The sequence below is a fragment of the Syngnathus leptorhynchus genome, chromosome 22, assembly GCF_054491065.1.
Source record: "Syngnathus leptorhynchus isolate UIUO chromosome 22, UIUO_Slep, whole genome shotgun sequence".
In the NCBI taxonomy this organism is placed as follows: Eukaryota; Metazoa; Chordata; class Actinopteri; order Syngnathiformes; family Syngnathidae; genus Syngnathus; species Syngnathus leptorhynchus.
The window spans coordinates 1054902-1070820 of NC_141216.1; the positions used below are offsets into that span (position 1 = coordinate 1054902).

General features: G+C 42.7%; 1 protein-coding gene across 7 annotated transcripts; it reads right to left on the reverse strand.

Moving 5' to 3' along the window:
- Positions 1 to 850: 850 nt before the first annotated feature.
- Positions 851 to 15468, reverse strand: myocd (myocardin). 7 transcript variants are annotated; one of them, XM_085903092.1, is made up of 12 exons: positions 15157 to 15468; positions 8610 to 8765; positions 6829 to 7013; positions 6316 to 6420; positions 5947 to 6251; positions 5639 to 5792; positions 5032 to 5547; positions 4424 to 4912; positions 4147 to 4293; positions 3832 to 3945; positions 3158 to 3215; positions 851 to 2326 (listed from the first exon to the last, which is right to left on the reverse strand). In XM_085903092.1, the coding sequence occupies exons 1-12, from the start codon at positions 15209 to 15211 to the stop codon at positions 1824 to 1826; spliced, it is 2787 nt and encodes a 928-aa protein (XP_085759218.1). In that variant the 5' UTR covers positions 15212 to 15468; the 3' UTR covers positions 851 to 1823. The 7 variants fall into 7 exon arrangements, with proteins under 7 accessions (XP_085759218.1, XP_085759217.1, XP_085759221.1 ...); XM_085903091.1 differs by having other exon boundaries at positions 4147 to 4296; XM_085903095.1 differs by lacking the exon at positions 8610 to 8765 and having other exon boundaries at positions 4147 to 4296.
- Between the last annotated feature and the right edge of the window lie 451 nt (positions 15469 to 15919).

Consider the following 15919-nt stretch of genomic DNA (forward strand, 5'->3'; position numbering starts at 1 on the left):
TAGTTTGACGTTTTGGGGGGGGAAAAAACCCCGCATGTATCCTTGCATCTAGCAAATTCATTTTCCACCAGAAAGCAAAGAGCTGACAAACGCATGTTAAGTATTTACATGTGTAACAAAGTCAAACTGCTAATTGTGGCACATACTTGGTAAAAGACAGCTGTGGTGAGTTTTAAGGCAATATTCACAGTAGAAATAAATTTGTATACTTATATATTACATTTATTATCCACAAGTGCTTGTAGTGGACAATTCCTAATGACAAATGATTTAAGAAAATGTGGCTATTTCAGTTTGCATCACATTTTAAAAGACTGATGCACTGGAGTTTGCAATTTCAATCTCTGGATAGAGAGGAATGTCAGCATAAATACATGAAACAGTACAAATCATATTTCACCTAATAAATAATTCTACTTGGTTTTGACTTCAAATGGGGTGAGCATTTTAGGACGGAAAGTATTTGTTACAAAAATAGATTACAATTCAATTGATTTGACATTGTTTGCATGGAAGCAGAAATGGAAACTGTATTTGCACAATTTCTGTTGATCAAAATCATTTTCATAGGCATTCCAGCACACTCACAACTTTTGTGAGGATAAGCCGTTCGGAAGATAAATGAATCATTTGTTTTTCATTTTGCCACTCCATGGATAAATACTTTTGAACAATTAAGAGTTTAGAGTTAAAAGGGTCCCTCAAAGGAATGACAGGCATATTTGTACAAATGCATATAAAAAACAATCTTCACACCCTATTTAAAGGTTTTTGTGAGATAGATAGATAGATAGATATATATTTAAAAAAAAGTGAGACCAAAATCAATCATTCCACAATCTATCCCCCCCCCCCCACACACACACACACACTTTGAAGAATAATCTGTACAACTCAACTGAAAAACAATTTTTTTTTCACAAGGGTAAAATCCAACAGAGAAAATATTCGGAAAGGTCGACCATAACAGCTGGAATTTATTTAAAAGCCACTTCAAACAGAGAGTGTCAAACTACAACTAGTTCACCAAGCAAATGATTCCATCACGACTTTGATTGATTGCTCCCATTAAAAATATTTGAAGGCGACTAGTTCAGGCTGTGCATACTTGTGCAACAATATTATCTCAATTATTTTTATTTGTTCTCATAAGTTTTCCAATTGTAGGTCACATTAATGGAGGGAAAAAATGATCTCAATATTTTACATCACAAAAACATCAAGGGTGTGTTGACTTTTATACTCAAGGCATATTCATATTAATATCACAAAGCAAGGTGTATCAAATACTGTATCAATGAAACTAAAGGTGCATAGTGAGTTTTTGTTCCTATTTACATGAAAAGATGATGTTTTTGAACACAAACGTAATCCCTAAAACTAGTAGCCTTGGATTAGTATTGGAACGCTTTCAACATTTTGTGTATGATGAAGCTTTATGGCCCCGATATAATCACTGGCAGAAACTGGGCACTGTCTTCAGGGTTTTCTCACGCTATTTCTGTTTATCAGTGCTTTCAGAATCATTTGAAATATCCTCGGCAACCCCATGGCCCCCTCAAGGAAAACATATCCTAGTTCCTAATTAGTTGCTTATCGTATTACCAATTTCTATATCACTTGAAAGAAATGTGGGCAAAAGGAAAAGATAAGATTTTTGAAAAAAAATAGTTTCCTTAAATAATGAATTGATCTTAATCCCATAGCATACACATAAGGTGCATCATGTTAAAGTCTGGTGTTGGTTCAGGATTGGCCTGAATGGAGATTGTTCTTCTGAGTTTGATTCATGTCATCAGTGACTAAAAGCCGCTGTCTTGCCTTCACCAGTGCTCTAGATGAAGGTCCATAGCAGAGTTGAGGTTAATGTCAGAGACATCCAAGAACTCTGCGTTGAAAATGCTCGGCACAATGGGCGCTGGCACGTTGAAGGCGGCGGTTGAGGTTGGTGACGTCAGGTCCAGCCACTCCATGGTCTCCCACGGCGTTTCACTGAAAGCCATACTGACCATGCCCTGCACCTCGGGGATAGCAGACACCTTGTTGAGCGGTGAAAGAGGTGTGTCCAGCAGATCTCTGTTGGCCCCGACCTTCTCCTGTTGGGGATGGTGGCGCTGGTGATTGTGGGGGCTGCCGTATCCTTCGCTGTCTCTGTTCCCGCCGTCGTCTTCTTGGTGCCCGTCATCCGTGGCCATCTTCACCGAGATGGGCTCCCCTCCCCTGCTCATTGGGCCCAGCAGAGTCTCCAGGTGGTCAAAGTGAAGCTGTGTGGGTGAATGGTGTTCGTAGTGGCGGTGGAGCCTTGGGACCAGTAGGCTGGGGTACCCTGAGAACACAGTAATGTCAGGCAAGACTTTGGTTACAGAAAGACCTCTCCTTCTCTTCTCTGGCCTTAGCTGGCATCTCTTGAAGAGAAAGAAGATGAGGGAGTATCGGATCAGGTTGACGCTTTCCTTATAAATATATACAGTAGATAGATGAAGGCATTCCTATGGTGAGATTGAAAAGTGATTGCAAAAGGTGCCAGGTACTAATGGAAATAGATGGATGTAAATGACCTGGGTAGAAGAGGAGCGATCCAGACCATTTTGTTTTATATTACCATTCATCCTTTTTCAAATGTTTGGTTGTGTAGCCTATAGTGGCGTCATCATGGCGATCTGAAGGAAACTATGACTATCATTTGGCTTGGACAAAAAAAGATTTGACACCCCTGATCTAATTGATAAAATACAAACATGCTAACTGTTGCTCAGCAGCAGTTCAAGGTGGTGATTTTTTATTTTTTTTCCACAAGCAGGCCCGTATATTTATTAAGGAATAATAACAAGGGCGGCTTTGCTTAGCAAAGAAATACCTCTCCTGCTTAGCATCAAATAACATATTAAACCAAGTGTGACACAAATCCAAATATTCCAAATAAACAATAATGTTGAGCTATTCTGCAGAATACTAAAACGTGTCTCTTGGTAGTGTGCTTCACGTCATCGTAATTTGTAACGACAATAGAATACAATGTAGAACATGAATGCTGATTGGAAAATTGCGCATTGTAACCTTTTGAATATTTTTACAACTTGTTTAGTGGATCCATTAGATTGGGCAAGGCTAGGTATCTAATGCTCCTGCAGATGAGTTATTTTAACATTTTTCTTACCTCCACTTTCTATGAGAACATCCAAAAGTTCATCCATCTGTTGACTTCTGGTCAGTTGCTGTAAGACATAAATACTGAATGTAAATAATATTGATTGAGGGATTTCACTTGGAACAGATAAAGCCATGAAGCAGTCTACGGATTAGCAGAACAGTTACTGAAGCATTTCTTGAAAACTATTGTTGTCAGATGCTTTTTTTATTATTTCCTTGTATTTCTTGTGCACAGTTCCTATTGTATTCATCACTTGTGTATGGTGCATGTGATCACGGCTTTTTATTTATTTATTTTTGTTTTTCTTTCTACCGTAAGTACATGCGACTACTTTATAAAAAAAAAAAAAAAAAAGATCAATACAGTTTTACTGCATGGTATACTATTTTTGCTAATGACCCTGACCAACATGTAATTTACAAATCAGTAGAAATTTAGTTCACAATTTTAATCCGTTCAGTGACTTCATTTGTGAATGAAAACGGTTATAATTACCCTTTTATGGTTAAAAGTAAATACAGTATCATATAAAAACCAAAAACAGTGCAGAGGATAGAGCAAACACAAGAAGATGATGGCAGATTGGAGAGAAATGCCAGTTTGCAAAATAATAATGCTCATCATAATAAATGAAGGGCCAGCCATGATTTGTAGAATTTGAAGCTTGGATTCAAATTTACCTGCATGACTGCATCCTCATAGCATGGGAGCTGGTTTAAGTCAGACGAATGTGAACTATTGAAGGAGACTTGGCACTTTTGGCCAACATGACGAGGAGGGGGCAAAAATGACATCTACATGAAACAGGTGAGAAGTGACATTAGCTCTGAGGTGGAGCTTACCAATCGGGTCTTTTTAAGTATTGAGAGAAAAAAAAGTTGAAGGAACAATGAATCGAGTTTTTGTAAATAGAATGATTGTGGTTTTATGGTCGCAAAAAAAAAAGTCACGGAAATAAAGGACAAATCAGGGAAATATATTTGATCGTTCTTTACCTTTGGTTGCATATTTGGGTTGCCAGGCTTGGCTGAGGCGTTGTGATTGAGGCTATAATCAGATGTATTGGAATAAACTCCCTGAAGGCCTCTTTGGTCTGTAGGATAAGAACAGTTGACGGGCTGAGAACCATTCTTATGGGGTACCTGCTGAAGAGAAGATGCTCAATGTTAAAGCCTTATCCAGTCCTAACCATCAAGTCACAAACCAGGAAACAATTTCAACCTTAAATGTCTCACTAATTATTGAAGGTTGGCTCCTTGTTGCACATCGTACCTGCATAATGCATCCTCTGGTACTGCAGTGGGAAGTAGGGTGAGCGCAGCCGTCCCTCCCCATTGAAGGCGTTAGCATGTAAGGGTTGCTCGGAGACGATGGTTGGGGACTTCCGGAAGGCTTTCCGATGGGTGAGTCTTGCGGTGAGCACTGCGGACTGAGGAAAGCAGTCATGGTGGACGGGCTGCCCGAGTTCATACAATGTGGCCCGCAATCACCCCCCATATTGGGGAGCATGGTATTGCATTGTCCCATGTCCTCCATGCAGTTCCCTGGGGAGCTCTTGATATGTTTGGATGTTGACAGCGGACAGCTTGCAGACAAGGATATTGGCTCTTGTTTGATGTTCACTTGGTAGGGATGATGGCCCATCATTTCTGGAGTTTGCATGGGTAGATTGTGGGGCTCAGATGGCGTGATGGCGCCTTGTGGCGCTATGGTGCCGTAGCAACGTTTTCTCTTGTGAAGCTGCATCTTTAGCTCCTCAACCTAAGGTACAAGAATCAATATTTGACTGAATGCTGATTGATACCGTACACAGTGATGGGAAGCTTCAAAATTGCTTCATGAACCAGTTGTCTGGGATTAGTATGACACGACATTCTCACCTGTCTTTGTTCCTGGTGTAGCTTCCACGTCAGCTCTTCAATCACCTTTTGTTTTTCTACCAGCATTTTGTCTTTTTCTGCATCCAAGCCAGCCATTCCACCCTCTCCTGATCTGGATCCAGCCCCTCCCAGGCCATCATCCATGCCCAGCTGACCTGGGGATGCCTGCACAGCAAACTGCGGTGGAGAGGACATAGGCACGTCGCTGAAGCTGTCTGGGAGTGAGCCACTGAGGGACTGCTCAGAGGATGCCGGTGAGATAGGTGGGGTTGAGGAGTTGCTGGGATAAGGGTAATAGCCTCCCTGGGAAAGCGTGCTGGAAGAGGACGGAGACTGGTAAGAAGACAGGGAGCCCGTCGGAGTCACGGGAAAGGTCACTGTGGTGATATCAGAGGAGCCCGATGGAGAAGAGCCGGTATTGGAATCCTTGAAGGGCCGGAGTCGCTCGATAAGAGCCGTCTTGGTACCTGACACGGGCAATCCACGGATACGAAGATGCTGCCGGAGCTCTGATACCTTGCAAAACAAACAAATGTACGGAATATATACGTGGCATTCCCACAAAGGGAATTAGAACCACACAATGGTCATAAACTCTAGCACTTACTTTAAGGTCATCCAGATTGGCCGGTAGCGGCCCAGGCTTTACCGAGGAGATGTTTTGGTTCGGATATGTGGTGTTGACTGGTGAGGAAGAATTGCCGTCTCCAGTGTTGGCTTGGCCACTGGCCGTACAAACTGATAGCTGATCACTGGACCTTCTAAATATCAAAGATTTGACTTAATAAGCAACACAGTGACTGTAATACTTTACCAGTGACTGTGGCAGTAAATGGGCGCTTGCCATTAAATGTCACTTTTGGTTCATTGGGATTTCAATGATAGCAATATTGTTGCTATTTGCCATGTTCTTACTTGTGCATCTGCGCCTGCGGGTGCGGCTGGTAACTGAAGGCAGGCTGACGCTGCTGAGCCTGGCCCTGCATCTGGGTGTGCTGTTGAGACTGGGAATTAGTTTGAGCGTGTTTCTGTTGGCTGAGGATCTGCAGCTGCAGGAACAGCTGCTGCTGCTGGAGGAGTCGGGCGTATGCCGAGTCCATAGGTGGAGGCGACTTATCAGCTTTTTGGTCTGGCGGTATATACTGGTGATATTTCAGCTTTTTCACTTTGGGCTTCACGTCTTTGGCTTTCTTATGGCGGTTCTTGTCTGATGTCTTGGACTGTTGTGAAACATATGCAGAATATTGGTAAAATATAAGAACTTTCCACTCCTAATGTACCAACCTTGACAATAGCAGGAACTGGAATTGGGGGGGTGGCATGGTTGTTGCAAACTCCAGAGAGTCCTTCATCCCGTCTTTGGTCAGACGGCTCTCTATTCGTGCCCTCCTGTTCGCAAACAAATGTAAAATATATCGGGATCGGTATTTATGAACGTATCATTTTGCGACGTGTGTTTCATCTCTACCTCTGGCATTTTATACTAATTCTGCATGTAAAATAGAACATTGCTAAGGAATACCAAACAGAAATAATACACACAATCTTTCCTGGTCATATGTTTACATAGCTTCTAATACTAATTTACGCAAACACAAAGGGGTGCTGGAGGCGGATGTCTGAAAACATGAGAACAAATCAAAAATGTATCATGTAGTTTACTGTGACGCCACAGGGTGGGAGACCAGATTAAGATATGACAGACTATAGAACCCGTCAAAGTGGGCAGATGGGGATGGAGGCAAAAACAGTCACATGAATAAATCTTACTCATATGCTTTCCAAGGTTGTTCTTACCTGCTGTGTGCTGCTTAGTGTAGGTGAGGAAGAAAACGAGGGCATGCTGCCGCCCAGTTCAGACGAAGGGCAGGCTGAACCCTGAGACTCGTCGCTGTGATGCTGCTCGGGAGACAGGCTTTCACTGCTGCTGTCCTCCTCAAAGGCATACGAGTCCTCTTGCTTGGGGAACTTGCCATGGTTTACTGTAAACATCCGATACAATACCATTCAAGGATGAGACTCGTTTGATTTGGTTCAAAACCAAATTTGAGTATGTAGCTACGAAAAAACAAAATCCATTTCTAGATAGCAAAAGACAATTTGGCCCAGATTTTATGAATTGATCCTTTATGAAAATAAAACCATGATCAAATGTCATTGCTTATATGTTTGCATAGTGTGCTCAAGGGCGCTCGAATGAATGTTTGTAACGTGCCGCCTTTGACTTGCACGTCTCACTGACACCTGGTACGCACTCAGTCTGGAGGTGTTACGCTGCTCTGGTTAAACACCGACATAGCCACTTCACATTGTGATTGGCTGGCTTGACAAGGGCCCCGGTCCTGATTGGAGGAGCTGAGAGTGTCTATCTGAGAAAGCGCAGCGGTGTAGATTGCTGTGTATGTGTGAGGGATAGAAGATTGTCTTTTTGCATCCAAACATGTGACAAGCGAGAACAGAACCCTGCTTTCAATCAAGGTAGTGGGCTCATGAAACCCATTGACCCCCTGCAACACACACGAGCTGAATAGACTTAGGTACGCGTTGAAACCGCGTCAATCAGATTGCACGAAAAGACTGAGGTGGCATAACGAAGGAAGGTTTTGGACAAGCGTTCAAGTGGCTGTTTAAGAGTTATGGTGGGTCGCATACTTTCCGGAATTACTGCACAGGTCGGGAGAACTGGGCTCACGGTTCAGCTCTTTAAGGTGAGGGGTTCATGCTGCAGGCAAGCCACAGACTGATCCCGTCAGATCGCTTTGTTGGTGGCTGGCTGGAGCCACACGTGCCCGTTAAAGCTGATACAAGTGCCAAAACTACCCCCCCCCCCCTTCCCCTCAACACACACACACACACACACACACACACACACACACACACACACACACACACACACACACACACACACACACACACACACATATGAGCACAAAAACACACTTTTATGAAGGCACATGGGCCTAAATACAGCTGTGGCTCATCCCAATAAAGCACTTGTATCCTTCTGCAGCAGTCATGTAAACCAGTTGACTGCGTCTTTGGTTTACTGAATGATCAAGGCAAACAGAACCACTAAGCACCATAGTCAAACATGTACACAACATAACGCTGTCAGGAATGATAGAAAGGGGGATTCCAGTCCAGGTCGGACATTTTGCATAAATTGCATCCAAGCTGCATTTCCTGGAATCAAAGAGTAGAGCAGGAGGGTGTTTCAAGAGGGCTCCCCAAACACTTGAACCTCCCTAATAAACAATGATAAAACCTCAAGAGAAATACACCAGAACTTTAATAAGTGAAAATAACCATTCCAGAGAGTCATAGCTGATCTTCTTGGTATTTGACAATCCATTTTTGCCCCTTGTTTCTTCTTTTTTGTGTCTAATATTATAAAAACTGGAGTCGTGTTTAGTCATTTTAGTGCGTGCAAAACCACATAAACTCAAGTGCACCCTCGCAGTATGATCAAGTCTTAAGTGTGCTCAATTATATTCAGGTACAATTATAAAAGCAGCATGCTCTTTCAAATCAGGCATGTTGAAATGCAGGTGCATTCAATTTCATCTCTCTGCTGATACCTGTCATGGTGAGGGCAGAGTCTAGCGGAATGATATTCTTTTGGACCAGCTCCAGGGGCCCTGGCCTGAGAGCCAGTTTCTCATTGAGTTCCTTTGCGAGACGGCCTCGCTTTAACCTCATTTGGTCCCCCAGTGAGGAGCTGACTGAGGCCGAGTCTGGAGAACACACATCAGGGCCACACCATCAACAACACGGGATACCATAGACTCTAATATGGGATTGCATTTACTCACGAAACATACTCAAATGCCTTTGCAGTGAACGCACTCTGAAATTAGAATTCAATAACTTTCACAAATGCAAAATCCATTCGTCCGTCCATCCATATATACAGTATAGATTTTTTTTATACCATATCATTTTTAGCTCTGCATTTTTTTGGTGGGTTAAAAATCCAACCAAAGTTAACTGAGGGAGTGTTTTCATACTGTGCTTTTCTACTCTTCCCGTATCTGTCATCTGTCCAACGGCCTCACGCCATGTATAGCAAGAGACTTACTGGAAAAATAAATGAAGTGACTGTAATTAAAGGTCTTGCAGCAGGTGAAAGTTTCAACCTTTCACAATCTCGTTCCGTTTAAGCTAGTACAAATAATCACAGCCAGGGCAAACCTGCTTGGACGACAAGTGAGGCGAGCACAGCGCACCAAATCATTTGGATGATCTGAGTGTGACAAAACTTATTTGGTCAAAGTGTATTTGAGTCCAATTTTTGACAGGCCGTATCAGTAGATGGAGTGCCCAAAGCAGATGAAGGATATTTGTGCTGAACAGGGTATTCGTATCTGATGATACATGTATGACATTTTATTTAAAAGAAAGCAATATCTCCAATATCATATTTGATTAATTTTTGGTTCTCTGATTACGTGTGACCAAAACGTTGAAATATGTACCTTAAAAATCAAGCAACTTCACCTTCATGGGATCTGATTGGACTTTGTTCACATCGAATGAAATTTTGAATACCCCCCCAAAATATGAACTTGTTAAACTGCACATGAAATGCACAAATGATCCAGCAAAGAGATGAAGTACTCTTCCTTCAAGAGTAACTTTGAAAAGCCATTTGCTGCCCAGCGTCAAGATGACATCATCATCTGTTTATAGCCGTGGAGTCTGTCCTGCTGTCCCAAACACCTCTCCTGTCTCTAGCCGGCCTGATTTAATGTCACAGAGTTTTAACATTGTTTAAACAATGTAACCAAACGGCCTGCTCAACAACGGCAAAACTGGCCCACATGGGTAGACTGTAACATGATCCGCTGAGTTTGAAGCCGGCTTACACACTTTCAAACATTCACCGGTCCAATTAAAACACTTTAAAGCGATTGTAATACATATACCTTTTGACTGTATTTGTCAAAGGTAAACACAACACTAAGAGCTCCAACGTATGGTGCATTAGGCAGGAATCGTTCCATCCACAAAGGATTTACACACCCGTCAGATTGGGATGGTTGCTAAATCTAATAAACAGCAGATGTTCCCTCGGTGCCCGCTGCCATGTCCGTCTACCTCGCCAAAATAATGCTGCCAGGCAAGGACTATTCTGAAAACTTTCATTTGGGGTTACAGGCATAAAAGTCGTAGAAAAACACATTGGGTTGAAAGTTCAAATGAACCGATGCCACTTTCCTGTAATCAATAGATAAAAAGCCATTTGAAACGAGTTGTATTTCCGCTCGGTGCCTTATCAGCGACAGCCTCCTGCAACCTGATAGGACAGTGCCGGACGGACCTCTGGATTCTGTTCCCTTGCACACTTACCAAGCGTTTATCTGGGGACTCAGTCAAATGGCAAAGATACGGTTCAACCAATGCTTTGCTTGAAGTTCAACCGTCAAGTTGAGACACGGGAAAATCATATCAAATACAAAGACTTGGCAATCCCTCGAGAATGGATAGGGAGCCTCTTGCATGTTGGCAGTCAATACTAAACAAATGTATTACTGCACAGCCCTGAGCTGAAGAGCAGGAGCCACCGTAAATCGAGATTTGCGTGCACTCGGGTCTGTGTCCTCATTCTCGATTTGCGTGCACTCTCATTCCCGTCGGGTCTACGTGTCCTCATCATTATGTCTCAGGTGACATTCAAGTATTGAAGACAACATTTGGCAGGTCTGTACGGAAATGCAGTGTTGTAAACAGGTAATGTGCTCGCATATCAACGTGGGACTGAGTGCGTCCTCCACATCAAAGCATTCCATGGTGGTCATTCAGCGACTTGTCTGCTGACTCACTGGCCGTGCTGTCTCGTTGCAATGGCACCGTTTTTGCATAGTCCAGCTGCTAGCGGATTAAAAATACCATTTATCCACTTTGAATCAGGACAAATATTTCGTTTTGGAAGAATGACTTTCGATATATGAGATGAACATATCCCAGTTATTGTGTTGCTGAAGTATAAACAGACAAAACAAGCATGCAAAATATAAAGAATCAGCAGGACAATCAAGAATTGTAAGAATGAAATTTCATGCATGCAACGTTGAAACTTTGTTTGCTGTTGCGGCATGCACAGAATGGCAGAAGGTAGCTGGAAAATATGGAAGCATTGATATGAACTCTATTATACGACCACAAGAAGGCTTTATTTTCATTTTCAAAATCTTAAAGGTAATTTGAGGCAATATAGAAACTTGCTTATGTTTTGGATACTCTGGACTTTGATTTGGTTGTTATTTTGGGGCTTTTTTTATTTGTGCGTGTGTTTTGTTTTTTATGTGTAAGGATGTTTTTTCATTAATAAATAAAACTTAAAAAAAAAAAAATCGGCACACTGATCGGTTTCATCGTCTTTAACTTAAGGACCAAAGAATAATGTAGAGGCCTACCAATATTCCATTTGGATATGGTGGGATATTATTTTCAAGAGCGTGAATGTGTGTATGTCACCGTCTGCAGCTGTGTTGGCGGGTGTTACTCACGAGGCATGATGCCTTGGTCTGCCAGCTGCTCTCGTGTCCTCCTCTGCTGAAGTCTTAACTGTAGCACTGAAGGTGGGAGGGAGGGAGGAGGAGGAGGATGATGACAGTCAGGCAGATAGATAGCCAAGACAAACAGAAGGCAAGAAATAAAGATGTGGAATGAAAGGGACAGTAAAAAAAAAAAAAAAAAGCAGGGGAAATTATATTTGCTTAGCCTTAGATGAATTCAAAGCATGATGCATGTTTATTTTACACTGACAGGTTGCTGATGAAATGAACGCTATATTTTCAGAATTCTTTCGATGATTCCATCGTTGAATCGAATAATCAGTTTCATTTTTTTCCCGTTTACTATTTATCAACAATGACTTCTTTTAAATCGATTCTGATACTGATTGTTTTCCAGGGTAAAAGCAGATGTTTGCAAATATCGTGTTTTGGATTAAACACTAAAGATAAACACAAATGAATAAATAATTACTATTCCATTAGGGAATATCTATAAACCGTGACCAGATGACTAAAATAGTTGTTGATTTGTTGAATTTCATAATCGATTGGTTTTCAAAGTCATTTTGACGGAACATGTGAATTTCACGCCATCTGATCGAATGAACGCACGTATGTATGATGTGCAAACAGGGAGAGAAAAAAACAAAGCAGCTTGCTCACAAATATTTCTGCGAGCAGGATGTCGGCAGCGATAAACACTGCTCCTGGCTTTAAACAGATCTCTTCAGCAGTGTGTGGTCCTGAGGGTGTGCGCACACTCCTGCATGTTTAATGTGTGTATGTTGAATGGTACAAGAAGAGTCTATGTGGGAGTACAAGGTCATAAACATCAAGACTCCCCCATGTCTGTCGGTGGACTTGTGTCGGTGGCTATCCTTTCTGTGTCTTTGTTTCGTGGGCGCTTTTCCCTCCCTGCTGCTATCTGAAGGTCTTCTGACATCCTGGATGTGACACACAAGTATGAAATGTTCCTCCTTTTCTCCAGACTCATTTTCTGTTTCAGGTGCTCTAGTCCCATTTCAATGGATTTGAAGTCAGGCTGTACAGGTAAGTGATTTGCAGCAAAGCATCTCTGTTATGTAACTGCAAGCTCTTCAGCCTCTACATCTGACATCTGCTTTAGTTTACAGTGACACAAGTCATGACCTGTTAGCCGCATCATAACAGAGAGGATGTAGTTGCGGAATGCTCGATGACCAAAACACGGAACGGAAACAGCCCCCGTCGGGGTTTTGTTCTACGTTCTCCAAAAGCAGCACGTATTTAGTCGGCAAAAGGAAACAGGTGTTTTCTGTCCCAAAAACCCTCCGCGTCGTCTATGATTTTAACTCTTAGTCTCAAAGTTAATCATTCTTTGTGAGACACACACCAGCTGCCTCATTGTTATGGAGAGCCGACTTTCAAACGCATGACCCCTTTTTTCTCTTACGGACATTTGTTTTCCAATGTGGGTGTCCTGGTACACAATCCATATTTACACCATTTCAGATTTATCGTGTAAATAAATCGCCTCTTTGCCTGGTCGGGCTGTGGTAAAGTGACGATAATTACACGCGGTGAGATTGTGATTTAAGAAAGGCGCAATGAAAGCGGCTCCACGCAAAGTCAATATCGCTAATGAGGCAGGTCGAATTTCGAACATCAATTCCCAGAATTTCCCCTCAAGCGGACAGAAATGTGCTCAGGAGAGATGTACGAGCACAACTGTATAAGTTCTCATAAACAGGTATTCCTAAATAGAATGTTACTGTTTATTTTAGAGCAATAGCCGTGAATTCCCATGAATATAAACTCGCCAATCTTATCCCGATGCACACCGGACAATCTTTGGCAGATTTGTGAAAGTAAGTTGTATGGAGAAGAGTCAACAAGTCATTGCAGAAAAACCGTGGATCGGATTCACTGACTCAAAGTCGGCAGCTGGACTTTTTTTTTTAAGTGATGATCAGGTATGCACTGGATCATAACTGAAAAGGAAGCAACAGAGTCACTAAAAAATACATGACTCGAGGACCATTGAAATATTGTTTTATTTGTAGGATCTGCTTTTCTAACTCGGTCGATTTAGGGGGCAGTAGGGGACAGCCTGTGACATCAGTTGGATTTTTCTTTTGACACCTTATCAGTCAGCTATATGACTTGCTAATCAAAGCAACATGTCAGTTACGCGCTCACCCAAAACACTGGTCGGTCCGCGGGGAACACTTCAAGTCAGATCTTTATCTCTTAAATTCAACCAGTTCCCATGACTTTGATAATGTGGCTTGTAAAATGATCAGCAAATTGGTCGTCTAAATGCCTGGCTTCTACCATTCCAAAAAAAAACAAAAGCAGAAGAGTCCCTGAGCGCGGCCATCGCAAGCGGTTGAATTTACGCACAGTTTTTCAACTCATGAATTCAGCCTTGTCAAGATGAATCCCTTCTGACTGTATCATCAATTAGATCTGGAGTAAGATGACCTTTATCTGTGACAAATGAAGGCAGCTAGCTCCTCACACAACCTGAACATGACGTTTGTAGCCAAGCAAGCGGCGTTCCCTTGAGCACGCTGGGTCATTTCCCACCCTGCCAATCTACTCTAAACAGCATAAAAGGAAAAGCCCCATTTAGTCCGCCACTCCTCCAATGCAATTACATTTTTCAGACACTGAATAAGACATGCTCTTATTATCTGAGTACGTGCAGCATTAAGTTTCTTGACTTTTGCTTTTGGAAACCCAAATGAGCTTTTATCTGTGCCACCATCAGTTTGATTTTCTTCAGGGAGGTGGCAGTGTTGCACACATACGTACGTACTGTATACAAAGTCGAGTGCACAAACACATGCTCGGATCACATCTTGGAAAGTGTCCATCCATCTTCGACAAGCTACTGCTTATCCTCGTTATTTTTTGTTGATGACACAAAAATGAAACAAACCACAGTTTTTCCTGTCAGGAGCCGGCGTGTACGCTGTTTGTTTTTGTTTGTCGGCAAAACAGTTTGCGGCCTCAAATGAACGCGTCAAATTTTGGCAGCTCACGTTAAAACAATCCAGGAAGTGTTTTGCATTCTGGACATTTTATCATTCAATGAGAAATGGATCTCAAAGACAAAATGTAATTTGTATATAACAAGACAAAAAGTCGTAAGGGGCCATTTAAATCAGTACCTCGACTGTTTTTTGATAAGACCAGGTCCACTCACACACATACATGCACCATTAGCTTCCAATTCAACCTTATTAAGATAACCTCCAACCTTGCAGCAGTACCCAATCTCCTTTATCAGTATGTCAAAGTAACTGGTTTCTCTCAGCGGCTGACGTGCAACAAGTGCACTCGCCACTCTTGAATGTCACATTTTTCGACAACTGAAAAACATGCAAGCCATTGAAAGCATCCTTTCACGTTTGACTCGTCTCGTATCCCCGCGGCTTATTCCGAGCACCTGTCGCTCGGAGCTAAGGAGCGCATCATGAGTGTCAACACGAGTCGTTGTTGAGGACAGGCAAAGGCCATAATGAGTCCGCCGTCGCCTGGAGAATGTGTTGACAGGCAAACCACTTGCGAAAGGCACAAATGTTGATCTAGAGAATCTCGAAAAGAACCATCAAGTCCTTACCTGATCTAAACTTGCTTCGTATCAGTATGGAGTGTTCAGAGCCCAGAAGAGTCATAATGCTTTGGAGTACAGTTCCAGGGTTGAAAAGTTGCAAGATACAGTCACGCACACCTGGGCCCCGTCTTGGTGTCTTCTGGACCCCAAGACTGAGATGATTTGGAGTAGACTCTGCCTATCTCATCTACAGACCTTGCAGAAATTTCAAGTGGCCAGTGTTTACAGCAGCCGGCGGATGGATCTCCGAGTGCTCCCCTTCTCTCCCCCGGGGGATTGATGTGGAAGTGTGTGAGTCTTGCTAAGGCTTTGGTCCCATCTAAGCTGAGAGCTCTGAGCTCGGAGTCAGGAGAAGCACACAGAGATATGCCCTGCTCTGGGAGGGGCTAGGCGGCCCGGGGGTTGCGCTAAAGACCCGCCCGTAGGAGCCGGAGGCTGGACGGGGTTTGGCTGATGACTTCTTCCTCCCATGATACCAGTATAAATATATCTGCCTATCAGCCCTGCTGTGTGTTATTGGAGGGGAGAGCAGAGGGAGAGTCACAGAAAAAGTTCAAGCTTGAGCTTTCCAAAAACTTTTGACACTCTCCATGAATCGGACCTACACATGTAGAAATGTACGAGTACAAATTATTAGTTCGACCTGTCACAGGTCAACTTCCAGTTTCTGATGTGTGGTTTGAAAGGATATTTTTAAGACCGGGGGAAATTTTTGTCTTTGGTGTAGAAGACGAGGCTTTTCCGACTTCCTCCGTCCGATCTTTTATAG

Bases quoted from the DNA above. Each gene is read 5' to 3' on its own strand.
- myocd (XM_085903091.1), bottom strand. From the start codon at position 15,211: ATGACTCTTCTGGGCTCTGAACACTCCATACTGATACGAAGCAAGTTT. The intron at 6,421-6,828 runs GTAAGAACAACC...GTTTGCGAACAG, and splicing joins CACTAAGCAGCACACAGCAG to GAGGGCACGAATAGAGAGCC. The intron at 5,548-5,638 runs GTAAGTGCTAGA...TTGTTTTGCAAG, and splicing joins CCAATCTGGATGACCTTAAA to GTATCAGAGCTCCGGCAGCA.